The following is a 16720-nucleotide window of genomic DNA, read 5'->3' as shown; positions in this document are numbered from 1 at the left end:
CTTCTTAGGTTCTCGATCGCGCCCGGTTCACGGTCGACCTTCTCGCAGCGTATTTCCGTAATTTTTTCGCGCAAGGATGCGTTAACAGCGCGGATTGCCCTCGGCGTTGAACACCGATAATGACTCGCGTTTAATGAAACCGAGGAAACGAGAGTCGGCGAGTTGCACGTAACAACGACGTAAAATTCCTCGTTTCCCTTTTTTCTCCTTTCTCGTCTGCTTTTTTTTTCTTTTTTTAATAACGCCCGCGCTTTTCTAATAACAACGCCCGGACTCGTAACTAGGATTTTTAGGAAACCGTGGCGCGTTCGAAGAGTGGCAACGGTTTCCGTCCGCGGAAGAACGAAACGTTACGAACGAAAGAAAGATCGTCGCTACGCGGAGTTATTTCAAACGAGTCCGTCGACGGTGAAACGTCGTCGCCGCGGTACACCGCGAAGGGTAAAAACAACCTAATACCGTGGAATTTCGTCGCGCCACCGAGAAACTTTACCCTCGGGAACGTGACTTTCGTTCGAGTATTTCGATAAACGATTTTATGGACGCGATTGAAAAACGATTCCGCGATCAAACGGCCGAAAGCGTATGCAACGAAAAATCGAGTGCGCGACGAGGCTGTGCGAAATTCTCTCCCTTTAATGAAACGTCGCGCCCGAGTAAATCGGAATTTTGCCCCCCTACCCCGGTAAAAAAAAAGCGAACACGGAGCCGAGAAACGGATTTCGATTCGCGAAACTGGAAAATTTCGCGAACGAACACGCGATATACCGACGAACTCGCGCGAAAACGAAATCGATTCTCGCGAGATGATTGCACTCGTACGGCCATTGTCTTCGCTCGAAACGGTCGTGAAAGCAACTACGAGCGTTACACGCGGTAACGCAATGCGCAGTACGAGTTAATCGAAAAATCGATAATGTTCTTTACACCTACCGTCGAACCAGACGACTTTGCCCAATTTTACAACGAAACCGTCCGCGTTTTGCGCTCTGTACACGAACTGCTCGCCGTGTCTTTTGTCCAATCGTGGACGAGGAACTCGCGAAACGTCCAAGATGGAATACGTTCCACCGATTCGTTACGCGGAATTTAGAAACGTTGTAATTTGGAGAGGGCGCGATATCGAGCTGTTCGAGACGCTAGAATTTCCATCGAGGACGATACAGGTCCGAAATACGTTCTCTTGGTCGCAAAGCAACAATGTACCCCGACTCGGACCAACGAGATACGAGTACTATTGAAGTTGAAAAGACAGGAATCGCGAATCGTACCGAGTCGGGCGCTTTGGCCGTGCTTCGAAGGTCTGCGAGCGAAGAAAAATAGTTCTCCAGGATTCGCGTCCTTTCGAATCCCTGTAATACCTTCTTTCGTCCTACAGGGATCCGTTCGCGTAGCTTCCGTTCGCGAAACGCCAGGAAACACGAGTGTCCGGCTCCCGACGCTCGTTGACGGCGCCGCGAGAAACTTGCGGTTTCGAGCGAAACCGTGCAACTGTCGACACGCCCGGACGAATTTCACGGGTCAACTGGAATCAACCGTAACGGTTCCTCCCATCCGTCTCCCGAATCCCTTTGCCAACCCCTTGTTTACGCCCTAGATCCTCGAGTCGTCGTCAAGATTCTCGGTTTCTCGATGCGACCGCGTTTGTTCCGTGTCGAGTTTACTTCTCGAGGAATCGTGTCGCTAGCGGAAACTAGCGAGCTTCGATTCCGGTCGATCGGCGAACGCTTTGAAATCTCGCGTCGTCGTCATCGTTGTCGGCGCCTCGAAGGTCCCATCCGAATCGTATCGTCCGAAATAAATAAAAAAAAAAAGTATTTGTCCGCTGATCGCGAAAAGAGCGAGTTGGGCGGTTCACTCTGGATGCAATTTTGTAGCTCTGATCGCGTACACGGTATTCGGTGATAGAAAAAGGATCTCGGCTCAGAAGACGTCGCGAAAAACACGATACTCCCAAAAGGGAGTAGAGAAACTCGCGACGTCGGAACTTGTTGGAAAGTCGATCGCGCGACCGTGGCAATTAACGTTATCGCGTTGGAGTCTCCGCGCGAGGAGCGTGGAATTGTTGAAATTCCTCGAGAAAGTCGATCGAGTAGACGCGGCTCGTACGACCTCGATCGAAGATCTACGAGGTTCGCGGAACTAGGGTAACGTCGACGTTTAATGGATGCCGGGCGTTCGACCGCGAAGATACAATGTACGCGAGAACGGAGCACAATGGCCCTCGTTGCCCCGTAAAAAGTCCGTTTTCCACCCTTTGAAGCCGCGACCGTCTTCGAATCGACTATCGGATGTTCCGATTGCGCTCTCTGAATGCCGCCGTTTCTTTTGTTCCAGGCGTCTACGGGCGACACGGCGGAGGAGAGTGTTCCGCGCTGGTAACTCGCGCTTTCCGGATTATCACCGCCGCGGAAGCACGATCGTTCGACGCCCGACGGAATGACGACGAGCCCATCCCCCGTATCGTCCTCGAGGCAGCGATCCCCCGCGTTTACGCTGCTTCCCGCCAGAATACGAAGAACGCGCGTTTAACCGACGCGAGCGCGTGCCCATCGAACTACCTAACCCAGACCGCACGATTTCGAAGAAAAACCCTTCGAAGAAAGGAGGAAGAAATCCCGCGATATCTCTCCGGCGAGCGATTAAGACGAGAATCTTGAGAATCGACCGCGGAGACCAACGAAGCGAGAACCCGATCGAAATTGCGAGAAAAAGAAGATTTATCGACGCCCGTTGAAACGAACGGAGTACCTCGACGAGGCGAACCACTCGGCCAAGATGAACACCACGATAATGAGCACCACCAGCGTAATCGATTACGCGCGGAAGGCGAGTCCCGACGACTCGATCATCCAGAACTGCGAGGCGGATCTGCCGATCATCGCGCTGGTGAATCAGATCCTCTACTCCATCGTCTGCATCGTCGGTCTCCTCGGTAACACTCTGGTGATCTACGTGGTGCTGCGATTCTCGAAGATGCAAACGGTGACCAACATGTACATCGTGAACCTGGCGATCGCCGACGAGTGTTTCCTCATCGGTATACCGTTTCTGGTGACCACGATGAGCCTCCGCAGCTGGATCTTCGGCAAGATCATGTGCAAGGCCTACATGATATCCACCAGCATCAACCAATTCACCAGCAGCATCTTCCTGTTCATAATGAGCGCGGACCGTTACATCGCCGTGTGCCATCCGATCTCCTCCCCGAAGCTGCGCACCCCGTTCATCTCGAAGATGGTCTCGCTGACCGCTTGGGTGACCAGCGCCCTCTTCATGATACCGATCTTTCTCTACGCCAACGCGATGGAGACCGACAAGGGGATCTGCAACTGCAACATCTACTGGCCCACCGATCGCGGCGGTCACACCACCTTCACCCTGTACACCTTCGTGCTGGGTTTCGCGATTCCGCTGGTCCTCATATTGATCTTTTACTTCTTGGTGATCAGAAAGTTGCAGACGGTCGGCCCGAAGAAGAAATCCAAGGAGAAGAAGCGATCCCATCGCAAGGTGACGAAACTGGTGCTGACCGTGATCACCGTGTACGTGCTCTGCTGGCTACCGTACTGGCTGACGCAGGTGGCTCTGATCTACACCCCGCCGAAACAATGCCAGAGCAAGATCACGATCACCAGCTTCCTGCTGGCCGGGTTCCTCAGTTACAGCAACAGCGCGATGAACCCGATTCTGTACGCGTTCCTCAGCGACAACTTCAAGAAGAGCTTCCTGAAAGCGTGCACCTGCGCCGCGGGTAAGGACGTGAACGCGACGCTTCACATCGAGAACAGCGTGTTCCCGCGGAGGAACAAGGCGAACGCCGACAGACTCCAGGCGAACCGATTGGCCGTCTCCGGTCAGTCCAGGTTGGAGCTGGAGGACGAGGACGCCGAGAGGGGACTGTTGATCAGCAAGACGTCCACGACGACGGTGACCATGACGTCACGGTCGAACATCACCATAGGCAACGACCCGAAGGATCAAGCGCAGAGGGACAGGGACTCCTTGAAGAACGGGGCGCAGTTGACTCTGTTGACGCAGGTGTAAGGCCTCGATCGAGAACACCTGACGGTCCAACGAAACGAAAACGACGGGCCAAGATCGGCCTCTAGCTTCGTCCAGTCGTATCGCGAAACGAGCTCTGCCCTTCTCTTCGTCGCGGTGACCGACCACCCCGGACTCATCGGACGAGGGAAGAACGACGTCCCTCGAAGCGGCAGGGGGAATTCGATCGTTCGTCGTTCCCGAGGAGGAGTTCGTCGCGCGAACCTACGACGTTTTTTCGACGATCGTTCGAGGACCGTTCATCGTCGCTGTCCATCGAATTTTTCACGTCTAACCCCGCCGCGCTCGAGTCGCCAAATACCCTCACCCCGATCGATCTTCTCGTTCTCGTCGATCTTCCGTTGCGCGCGCGACGCGTTCGACCGGACGCGTATCGCGTTCCTCGTGAACATCGAAACGCTCTTCGAACCGGGACAATGATACGTGCACCGTCGTTGCTCTTCGACGGGAACAACAACGAGAGCTCTCTGCCGCTACGTTCGACTTTCGACAGCAGCCCGTGGGGTATCGACTACGCGACCGACGACCAAGCGAATCGGAGAGAAGAGTTATTCGACGCTCGAACGAAACCAAGTTGTCCGAAATGGGCCACCGAGTAGGAAATTTCTTTCCACCGTCTTGTTCTCAGAGTTTTCGCGAACGGGGATCGATCCCTCCGGGGGTGTTGTAATTTTCGCTACTCGCGACTCCGGAATCGAGGTCGTTCCTCGGCTACGCGGGAAATCCACAAGCTCGAAAACTCCGAGATGGACCGTATCCGTGTGGCTCGTTTCGAGCGTCCGAGCGCGTCGCTTCGATCGAAGGAAGCGGTTCATCGTGCTAAAAGAGGAACTGTCAGCGTTTTGGAAACCGATTCTCCGTTCTCGTATACGTTTGTGCTTTCGACCCGTCGGAAGCTGTTTGCGCGTCGGAGCTGTCGGAAGTGTGTCGGAAAATCGTGCGAGAAGCGAGTACAGTGTTCACCGATGACGATCGGTCCGCCTCTTCGAGGAGATCGATCCGCTTCGAGGGGTAGACACCTCCCCCGAGACGATTCTTTCCTCTTCGACGTCCTCTTGCGTTGTTTCGACTCCCACGAACCAGCCCCGCGGCCGAACGGAGTAAAACGGCGAGGATTCGTCTGTCATCGATTCGACGACCTTCCAACGAGAACGTCATCGTTATTTTTAATCGTTCGCGATCGGATCGATCCACTCGATGGAGATTTATCAAGTTCGTCGATACCTCCTCGAAGATCCGAGACCGATCCGCGACTACAAAGATTCGCGTTCGCTTTCCGATTTCGAACGTAGCTCCCGCGCTGTTCGATCGACGATCTCGTTACACAACGCACGCGACGAACCAACGGACTGCATCGAAGAGAAATTCAAATATCAATTATCGAGAACCTCGAAGTAAATAGTCCTTATTCGTTACATTTAAGAGAAACGCTCGATTCTTGCTCAACTCGATCGGAGAACCCGCGACGCGAACGAGTTACGCGATTACGAACGAATCGGGCGCGATCCAGGATTCGACCAAGTCGAGCGAACGAAGAATCGATGCCGTATGATCGTCAATTGTCGTATTAATGAAACAAAACATGGAATTCGTCAGCTGTACCAATTTTTCTGTAACTGCTAAGTGATTGTAAGATAAAATAAAGTAAGGAGATTTGAATGTGTACAGTCGTGTGAACTGAAAGAGGCCCCGCGGGCGACGTTTCCTCGAAACGACCGACGAACGTTCCAAGAGATCGATTCGATCGTCTTCGGGAAGAAAGGGCTCGCGAATACTCGCTACTCGGGAATTATTATCTATCGGTCTTCGATGAACCCGGAATCGGCAAACAGCGAGGAACAGTCGCGCTGATTGCTCGATACCATCGCGTTTGCTTTCCAATCGGTGCACCCTCCGAGCTGTGCAACGAAACCCTCGTTACGGAGTATTCTCTGGCGTCGAATTCGCGTTGCTCGCGGTGAATTCGAAAGTTCGATGCAAGACGCTCGTGAAACGCGACGGTCGAGTCGCAACGACCGATGGGAAATTCGTCTTCGGGCGAATTCGACTCGGAGCCGAATTCCCGACAAAAGTACACTCTTCGCTTGGAAATTTTACAAAAGTCGGACAACGATCCTCGCTGCAACGATGTCGAAGCAACGAGAAGCGAGACGCGATCCGTGCGACGAGCGAGAAAGCAAAGGACGAGCGAACGGACGGACGGGAACGATTTAATTTTGAAAGATTAATTTTCGGTAATAAATGGAAGCGCTGGATAGAATTTTTCCGCCGGGTTGTTCGCGTTCAAAGGCGAAATTAAAACGAGCTTTGTTTCCTCGGTGTAAAAGGAACGAACGTAGCTGTAATTGTGTCACGGTCGAACGTAACATTTTCTCGTAGTATAGCGCCGGGAGAGTTCGCGCTAATATTCTCCCCGTCCATTGCGGGCGTAGTTTCGTTTTAGCGGCCGGTGTTTACCGAGAATCGACGTTTCGATGCCTAAGAGGAGAGAGTTCGGCTAGTTCCCAAGGACCGGTGAGAACACCTAGTTTGCCGATCTCGTATCGGGAAAGTAATTCGCGAAACGATAATATCGAACGGGGGATACGTCCGGACGTACCGACGTCGGCGAAACTTCCCCGTGAAAGCTCTCCGGTTTTTATCGCGGGTCTCGCGACGAAGGAAGCTCTCTCACCGAAGCCCGTTTACGCGTGCTCGGTACGCGGTCGGTCGTAAAATGAGCTTCTCTCTGCAGAACCGCGTCACGTGCGCGTGCAGTTCGTTTCGGATCGCTAATTTCGGTCCACGCGCGCTTCCGAGAACCGCGAACTCGCGCCAGCTTGCCCGTTACGTGGCTCGTTCGTGATTCTCGCGCGAGTGCGCTCGGGAAATAAATGTACGCGCGTGTACGTTGTAAAAATATTCCCTCTGGAAATTGCCAGGGACGAAGAGCGACGCTGACAGGGGTCGGAGGAAGAGTCACGGGGATGGCGAGATCGATCCTGTGAAATGTTTCTCCTCTTTTCGAACAAGTTTTGCGAGATCGTCGAGCTTCCGACGAACGAATCGATTCTTATCGGTGGTCGGGTCGAAATAAATTCTTCGCGGGAACTATCGGCAACGTTATCTACGCCGAGTCGTCTTTATTCGACGGTTTAAGCCCGCGTCGGTGTTACCAGCGTCGATAAAACGGGAACGCGCAAACACTCGTGATCGAGAACGAATTAGCCATCCACGATACCACGGTAGTGCGAGTCAAATAACGGCGATGATTCCAGAAGCGCGTTTCAAGTTTTCGTGAATTTATCCGGAAAGTTTCGCGTTTCCTGCCGCGCTCGATTTTGAAGTCGATCGCGCGAGGAAAGAGCGCAAGTTCGCGAGCCGAAGCGATAACGAGATCCTGTGTACGTATTCGTCGAAAGTGTCGTTCGAAAACAACGAAAAGTCGCGTTTCTCTCATCGAAACGATACGTGGAAACGTAAGACTCTCCTCGTAGCTCCGAGCGAGCTTTGCATCGAACGCGACCGATTGCGCGAGTATACGTTTACGATTGCCAAACCGCAGAAATATACGCGCTTGTTTTATCGTCGATGCTGGAAACGGGAAACCCTCGTTCTCGAAGGACGCGTTACGGATTGGAAACCGAGACCGAGCACGGCGACGTAAAATATTAATTAAGAACGATGTACTCGATCGGGCGCGTATCGTGTATCTCGCGGAAAGACGATCGAGTACGCGCGCACCGAACGCTCCGAATCTTCTATTTCGCGGCGTTTTCGTTCCAACGGTTCACGTTGGCTCGGGGATACTTCGTTCGACGAGACTCGTTACGGATTATATTTTCGAGGAAGGCTCGCGGAAACCTTAACACCTTTCTCGAGAGGGATACGATATCGCGGGCAAGATAATCTCGTCTTAGCTAGCGCCGCAAAGAGTATATTCCAGATCGATCGACACCGTCGATGCCGCGCACCGGTTCGCTGCTCAGGATTCGAGCAAACGCAGCCACGCTTATCGGATCGGGTAGAATCTGGATACCTGCGACACCTGTAATCCGTCGATCGCTGCGAGATTCTTGGCTCGCACGGCTGCGTCGTTAACTCGACGTTCGCAAAGTTCACCACCACTCTCGGCGAACTTTCGAGTTACGGGCCCCTCGTTTCGACCCGATTCCCAAGATCTTCGCCCCAAAGTGTATCGTCAAACGGAAAAGTAGGATTCGCCGAACAAACAACCGCATTATCCTCGACGCGCAGCTATTTACGTAGGACGAGTCTCGGGATGAAATTTCGTATTCCGTACCTCGTACGGAAGAAAAAATTTCGAGCTGGTCCCGATATCGTTAGCTTTCGAGATACATTTCGCCTTTCGAGATGCGGTCCCGGTAATTCTTTCAACGAACAGACGCGGGTTGTTTCGTTTTCCTTCGTAAAAATGGACGCGAGTTTCCCGCACCGCGGAAACCACCGCGATCGCGAAAACCGATTAGAATTTTTCCTTTCATCGGCCCGTGAAAAGAATCTCGCGGAAGACCGGAGAATACGAGGAAAAATTTGCCCGAACTTGACCGTACCGGGACGATCCTATCGCGATCACCGTCAACGTTCACCGAGATCGCGAAGCGTAAAGGGAAACGGCGGAAGGAACGACGAAACGCTTCCAAGAATTCGCTTTTATCGGGACGAGGAGGATTCGATCGAACGACTTGGCGGTTTCTTATTTCTTTAAGGTTGTTTATCCATCGTGCTCGCTCCGATGGAGCTCCTCTGGCGCGGGACGAAGCCAATACCGTGCTTCGTTCTCGGTACATTCTCGCTGAACACCGAATCGCTCGTGTACGGGGTGCATCGCGACGCTCGTCGTCGTTTTTTCTCGCGAACGACTCGATTCGGAGAAGTCTACGAGTCGACAGTGGTGGATTTTCAAAGAATCTTCTCCGTAAAACGAAAACGATAGCGCGCTGTACAAATTTCGCGGCGTGGGACGAAGCCAATACCGTGCTTTGTTTTCGGAACATCTACGTCGCTTGTCGTTTTTTCTTCCGAACAACTCGATTCGGAGAAGTTTACGAGTCGACAGCGATAGATTTTCAAAGAATCTTCCCCGCGAAACGAAAACGATAGTCCAATGTAGAAATTTCGAGACGCGCGACGAACACCGATCGTATTTTTTCTCACGGAGATCGAGAACAATAGGAGAATAAAATTATCCAGGTGGAGAAAAGACCATCGATGGTACGAAATAACGGAGGTATCGAAGAGTTGCGCAACTCACCCGGAGCACACCGTCCCGGTAATGTTTTTAATATCGCTTTACGGCACACCGCGTTGCGCGATTTTTTTTAATTTATCGCAACGAGTCCGCCGGCGTCGACTTTACGACACCGTCCGTTACATCGAACGGACATCTTTCGCGTGGTTTCTCGTTGACCCATCCGGTAATAGATCGCGTTACTTCGTAACCGTTGTAGGTCGGTTCTCGCTACGAGGAACGCCAGAGACGCGCTCGTATCTCGTAACGACGAGCGCATACGATTACGCGGTAACACGATTTACATCCACGGTGCGTTTCTTCGAGAACAACTCGTGTAATTTTCGGGACGCGAATCCTGCGTAAACGAAAGATCGTTCGTTTGTCATCGCGCGCGTCTCTGCCCTCGAGAATCGCGTAACGACCGAGACCATCGAGGTCTCGACGTACAGCGTCGACCAGGTGATGCCGCGTATCGATACATCGAAGGTATTTACCGTCGTTACGAGTAATTGCGTTACACCGTCCCCCTTACCGGGAAACGAAACACGAGCGATGGCTCGCTTTCGTCGAGAAACGATATCGCGTTAGGGTTAAAAGTAACGCGTAAAGGAGACGCAACATCGAGAGAGACGTTCCCGGGCGTCGTTCCGCTCGGTTGAACGGCGAGCAACGCGGAATTCGTATTTAATTTCGTTAAACGTAGCCGCGATCGCATTTAAATTTTAATGTCCCGGATGCGGTGCGTTACGTCGCTGAAAACTGCGAGGCCGGAACGTTTAATCGCGATGCTTTTATACGACCGAAAGCGAAACGTGGAACAACGTAATTCCAGCCACGGAGGGTGTTTCGAATTAAAAAAGTGTCTCGTTCGCCGTGGCCATCGTTAGACGCGGAAGGAAGTGGACTCACCCGAGCGAGATTACTCGGCTTCTTCGTATTTTAATTTCCGTTCGTTTGTTCCGCGATCGGCGAATATTCCATGGTTTCAACAACGACTGGTATTCGCCGTGTATTCGAAAATAAGAAGCGCGTGTTCTATTCGAAAATAAGAGACGACCCTTCGAAGTTTCGACTCCGTGAAACCCGCGCGGAAAACTATCGGGGATGGTTGGTCGTACGATTGCTAGCGACGAACTTTACCGAAGTTTCGAACGTTACTTTCTCTCTCGAGCGTGGAATTTCGTTCTCCCGTTTCAACGGGATTTTCTGGTTCACGAGCCACCTCCCCGGATCGAAAACGCTTCCGAAACAACGGCCGTTCGAAAGTTGCGCGCGTCGAAAATGGAATTATAGAGTCGCGGTGTCGAACGCGACGCGCGCGGCGATCGTTGGTTAAAATCCGCGAGCTTTGCCCGCCGGGTGGATTCGACGTCGACGAATATTCCACGATACGCGCCAACGCGGATAACGCGTCGGGTGTCGCGATCCGGGTTTTCCGACTCGGAACAAAAACGAACACGGACGAAACACCGGATACGACGAAACCGAAAACCTCTCGGTGGTGTTCGTTTGTATACGGTGAATTTTTAAACGATCGAGTAAATAAATCTCGACAGCACCGTGCACTCTGCGCGACGCTGTGACTTCCAGTCGGACAAAGTTTCAGCTACCGGAGTCTCGGAGTAGCGAATTACGAGGGTTCGGGATATCCGGGCGCGCGACGACGATACGATTCGAAATTCGAAGAATAAATCGAGGATCCGAGACTCCTCGGCGCTCCGGGGCCGAAAAGGCGGATCGAGTTGTAATCGCGACGAGTTCTATCGTTCGGTGTTCCCAGCGTCGAGAACATAAATCCTCCCGCTGAACTTCGTCCAGCAAACCGGATAGGATTTACGCGATATAAATCCCGGAACGAGGAAACGTACGCCGGCTAAGGAAGCATCGACGCCAAGTACATAATTTTCACTGTGCCCGAGCGACGGAAGGTTTTCGATATTTCGCGGAATACACTTCCGCGACGTTCTCGAGCAATTTCCATTCAATTTCCGTGCGTTTCGACGAGGACGTTGTCTCGTCTATCGACGACACCGTACTTTCTTTTCGCGTCGTTTGCCGCACGTTGCCGCGGAACCGTACCACTCGACGCATAAAACGGTCCGGCTCGACGTTTACTCGAACTTGTACAGGTTGCTAGGTAAATGGCACGGTTACGCTCCACGTCGAAAGATAATTGCGCTTCCATCGGAAATCCAACCCGGATCGCTGCTCTTTCGACGAGTTTCGCGATGCACCGGAAACTCGATCGAAACTCCTACGTCGAAATGGAAAGAGAAGTTTACGGCGTTGATCTCGGGGAGAAAAATGGAAAGATTCCTTTCGGTTCGGGATTTTCGCGGAGCTCGAGAAAGGGAGGTGGGGGCCAATCGCGCACCGCGCGATGCATCGAGGATTGATTCGCATCCGGTGTTGTTTCGCGCACGGTCCACCGAGCACTTTCGTTTCTTCGATCGGAGATTCCCGGATAATTCGTGAGCGGACAATGGTCGAGGTAGAAGGAAAACGAGGCCGGAAAATTGATCGAAAGACGGTTTCTTTCGCGAAGGGAGCGAAGCTCGCGCGGGTCCTTAATCGTCGCGAGTTGGCCGCGCGCTCCGAAACCCGTGCTCGATGTTTCTCGATAATGGAACCAGTTAAGCGTATCCGTTCTCGTCCGAAACGGTATAATCTCGTATTATTCGACGTTCCCTCTCTATTTCGAGCGGCTTTAACCTTTCGTCCAATTTACAGTTAAGGTCGCCGGCGAATCGAGTCGTCCGGAATAAAATGTCAAGGAGCAATTTCGTTCGGCCCGTAATAATTTCAGCAAATTCCGTGTCGTTGCTCGATCGTTCTCGCCGCGTTCGAGGGAACGAGCTTTCACCTCGAATATTCGAAACAACGTCGCGGCGATTCCGCGTCCGTATTCGCGTAACGTCGCTGCTCGTCGAACGACGTCGCGCGGGACTCGCAACCGCGCGATAATAATCGCGAAAGCGAAATCTATTCGTTCCTCCTCGTCGCCCGGCTCGACTTTTGGAAGAGACGTCCTCGAACACGGCCCGACGATAGGCGAGAGCGTACAATCGACGGAACTTGGCGGCCAATGTTTTCGACGCGCGACGAATCCTCGATGCTGTTGAAACTCGGCTCGAGAATTTTTCGAATTTCTGTTCCACTGGCCGACGTCTTCGAAGAATTTATCTCTTCGGTCCCGAGAGGGCCGGTTGCCCGCAGAACTTTCAATGTCCGGAAGAAATATGCGCGATATCGATCGGCGAAGGGACGAGGGCGAGTCCGCTCGGATGATTCGCGTCCCGAGCGCGCGCGAGCGAGCGGACTCGGTTACTCGGTACGAGTACGTTCTCGGGACGTTTCGAAGGTTCCTCTCGCGACACGGAACCGTTTCGAATCCTCGAGATTCGAAAACGAGTTCGAAAGCCGATCTCTCGAGCGAGATACCCGACTACGAAGACGCAGCGATCCGAAAAGGAAAACGCGAGTCGATGCTCCGAGGAGACGTCCAACGACCGATTGCCGACCCGAGGAAGATCAGCTTCCTTTTATCGATGGTCGATCGAGCAACGCACGCTGGAAAAATTCGGTTCGACGAGTCCGGGAAAACTTGCCGACGGTCCCGTACTTGGACGAACAGCGGGAAAGAGGCAGTTTCCGATTATCGAACGAAACGAGATCCGAATCGTGCGTGTGCCGATCGAGGACACAATTTCCCGCTGGCTGCGATTCAACGAGTGCTCACCGTTCGACGAAAAACTTTTCTCCGGATGCAACAAGAACGAGTACTCGATCTCACCGCCCGGAGATAAATATAAGCTCGTGATTCGGGTACCGTGTAGGAACGCAACCTAGAACGCGGTACGACGTTTCGCGAAACGGGAACAAGGGGATGAAAAGGTATTCAAGAATAAAGATTAAAGAGCGAACTCCCGTTTAACGAATGGACGTTAGATTGCGCGTCTAACGACCAACTTTGTTTCCTCGCGTCCCGAGCGAAATTCCCGACGGAGTCGGGAGAATCGATTTTATTCCGCTGCGGCAGACGTTGTCCCTTTTACCGCTTACTCGGGTTCGCTCGGTTGCTCGAACCGTAGCTCGCGCGGACAACAATCGAGATCCATTTGACGACAAAATCGAAACTTTGGGAACCTTCGCGTAGTACGAGCTCCGAAACGAAACGGAGAGTACCGAATTTCGACTCGTGGAAAGAATAATCGAAGCTCGTTCGCTCCTCGATCACCGCGATCCGTTTGTTCGAAACTTGTCGATCGTCCGCAACTTTGCATTCAAAACTTACCAAAGAAGCGTTAACCGCTTCGTCCCGTCGATCCTCGCGCGCCAACGGATCGGGTTCGCGAAGCTTTGCAGATTTCGCACCGATTCCTCGCGTCGAAATATTTCAAACGTTCAAAGCCGTTCCGTGTTGCTCGTTCGTTTCTCTCGCAACCGATGGAACTCGCTTGTCACTTTTCGCGACTGTTGGATTTACTTTTTCGTCGTTAGTCGGCCGGAGCTGCTCTTGGACCACGCGCGGCGGACACGGAGACAAAGTAAATAGTACAGGGAGGACAGAGGGTTAGTTTCTTCGAAGCTGGTCCGAGCACGGACGAAAGTATTCTCCATCGGCGTTTCCTCTATATTTAGCATCTACTTTTGTTTATCCCGGATCCATTAGCTCGCGTTATTTACGTTGTAGCGGGGAGAGTATCGTAGGTTTCCCAAAGGCAAAATCGAAGGAAAGCGAATTTCCTCGCAGCTCGAAAAGCCTCGACGGTACCCTAAATCGATCGGCGTACGGCTAGCGGACGTAACGACCCGTAAATAACGGACGGCTTTCAACGCGACACGGAGAATTCGTTTCGTCCGTATCGTCGAACGAAAACCTCGGCGCGGCTAGGCTACGCGAGACCATCAATCCGCCCTGCGATGCTTTTAATGAACCGACCTTCGAACGTCCCTCGTGCGGGTCCGAACGCTCGATTTCCGACGGACGTTCGTCAACCGGCGATCCTAATGAAACCTCGATCAAGGTCGAGCCCGTTCTCGACCCAAAGGTCGCGCTGAAATCTAGGCTAGACCGAAGAGAACCCGTCACCTGGAACGAACGACCGTCTCGACGAGCTCTACGTTCCTTCTTGGCTGCTTCGAGACGACCTCGACGAGACGACGCCGTCCTTTCGCGCACCGTTTCATTTTTTTATCGTTCGCGAGCACCGAATACCCGACCAGTTACCCGTCGACGAATCATCGAGGCGATGGATTAGTTTCCATCGGGTTGCATCGATCGATTTCCAGCGATTTGTTAAAGAATATCGTTCCCTAACCGTTGTGCTTTATGTTCGAGCAGGTATCCACCACGGAAGAATCGACGCGTTTCCGAGGGCAAGATATCGTCGACGTCGACGATCCGAAACAAAGTACCAGGAGTAATCGGGGCACCGCGCGGAGAGGGAAAGTATACGTTCTTGGAACGATTCGGCCGATGTCGAGGGTTCCCCTGGCGAAACGCGCGGCCCGCGATAAACTATCCGACGAAACAACTTTGCGCCCTTACCTCCAACCAGGAGATAAAATATCACCCGTCTCGGAGCCGAGAGAGCTTTCAGAAGCGATATTATTTATCGAGCAGCGGTAGCCGGCGAGATTATTCGGCAACCGCGAGCGTTTCCTCGCCGGCCGGAGAATCGAAATGCAAACGAGCGTCTTCCACCGAGACGCCGGGAATCTTTCGACCGAATCTACCGACCCTGGTCCGCGGCTTTCGCGCGAGAAGCTCGGATTTATGCGCGCGAACGTGGCCCTTTGCCCTCGTCGATCCCTACCGCGCGTTCTCCCTGTGCTGTGCAATTTTTACAGGTCAGATGTAAACCGCGGCTACTTTGGCGACGAAGTACCGCGAAGATTCGGACGACGTTCGGTTTACGCGATGGGAAAGGTTGCTCGAACACGGCCAATCGGAAGAACGTCGTCCCGCGGTATCGACAACGCGCGAGCAGAACCGTCGAATAAACGTCGACGAGCCAAGACCTCGACGTTGGACAACTTCGGAGCCACTTTGCGACGAGAAGCCCCGCTTCCTACGGACCTAACCTTCGATGGAGCAGCCGAGAGCCGAGAGTGGAAAACTACGGAAAATTCCATCGTCGGCGCTGGACCTTAATATCTTTCACCGACCGAAAAACGTCGTCGGGAACGCTGCGTTGATACAAACCGTTTCGCGAAGACGTTCCTTTCCGGGTCATTTATTCCAGCGCGAATCTCGTTTACATATTCACCTTTGTCCCCTTTATAGAGATATTTACTATTTTATCGTCCTCTCTGCGCCCGTTCCGTACTCTTTAGTTTCGCGTTGCGCTACTTTCGCGCGTAACTCTGCGCAGGATTATCAAAAGTCGCGACAACGCCCGTAAAATTGACCAGCGGGAATAAAACTTGGAAAAAGCTCCACGAAAAACGATCCTCGTCGAACCTTGTTCCCAATTACGTCTCCACCTTTGTCATCGTTAGAGACGTATTTAATGCTTCGTTGTATTTCCCGTAACCGGTTCCGCTCACTCTGTATTCGCGTTCGGTTACAGTCTTTGCCCATTGCTCCGAAAAGGATCATTTTTACAAGTTGCGTATAATCGACGAGCGCGAACGAAATATCGAATAGGTCGGTCCAACGATCCACGAAATCCTTGTCTCCTTTACGGCGATATTTACCATTTTATCGTCTTTCCCGTACCGATTCCGTTCTGTCCGCGATCGCGTCTCCATTGTACATTCGGCGCGTAACTGCGAACGCGATAACTTTTACGAGCTTCGCGAGCGATAAACCGCGCGAGCAAAGTATCCGAAAGGTCGAGCGAACGATTGAAAAGTACGGGACGCGAATCGTCTTCGAGCGGATCGGTCCGGGCAATTTAAACGATTATAGCGATGCTCAACGCTGCGCAATTGCTTCGCGGCACGATCGAATCGTCGTTTCCGGAAATGCGAGCGCCACACCGACGGTACGTTTCTGTTCCCGAGGCCCTCGAAATTCTGGCCACGTTTCCGACGCAACCAGCCCCCGGAATTCCCTACGAGGAATGCGAATGCACCGACAAGACCGCGCCACGGATTCCCGAAATTCCGCGGCTCCGCTTCCGTCAGCTCGGGTTCACACTCGTAGGCTTTGCGGCGAGCCGCGAATGCAGACGTTAAACGAGTACCGCTCGAGAGCTTTTCGTCGCCCGCGACCCAAAACCCTACGCGAATCCCGAAACCGAAGAAACAACGCTGGAACGGAACGTTGACCCCGTTCCGACGAGATCTATCCTTTCGCGATTACATCTTCGAGGACGCGAGCGCGCATCTATTTCGAAACGAAGGCACAACGGAGCTTATTTTAAAAACAAATCCAAGGAAAAGAACGACTCGCCTTTCTAACGCGAGAAACAT

The 16720-nt window shown here is 52.7% G+C and overlaps 1 protein-coding gene across 1 annotated transcript in view; it reads left to right on the top strand.

Moving 5' to 3' along the window:
• LOC143154885 (somatostatin receptor type 2) overlaps positions 1 to 4049 on the top strand; it is a 55440-nt gene extending 51391 nt beyond the window's left edge. The window contains exon 2 of the mRNA XM_076326912.1: positions 2338 to 4049. Within this exon, the coding sequence (XP_076183027.1) occupies positions 2779 to 4047 (1269 nt within the window). The 5' untranslated portion in view covers positions 2338 to 2778 and the 3' untranslated portion in view covers positions 4048 to 4049. The remainder of the gene's footprint in view (positions 1 to 2337) is intronic.
• Positions 4050 to 16720: the final 12671 nt, after the last annotated feature.

The sequence above is a fragment of the Ptiloglossa arizonensis genome, chromosome 2, assembly GCF_051014685.1.
Source record: "Ptiloglossa arizonensis isolate GNS036 chromosome 2, iyPtiAriz1_principal, whole genome shotgun sequence".
In the NCBI taxonomy this organism is placed as follows: domain Eukaryota; kingdom Metazoa; phylum Arthropoda; class Insecta; order Hymenoptera; family Colletidae; genus Ptiloglossa; species Ptiloglossa arizonensis.
Note: the sequence above shows the minus strand (reverse complement) of the source record. Positions and strands in the feature narration are given on the sequence as shown.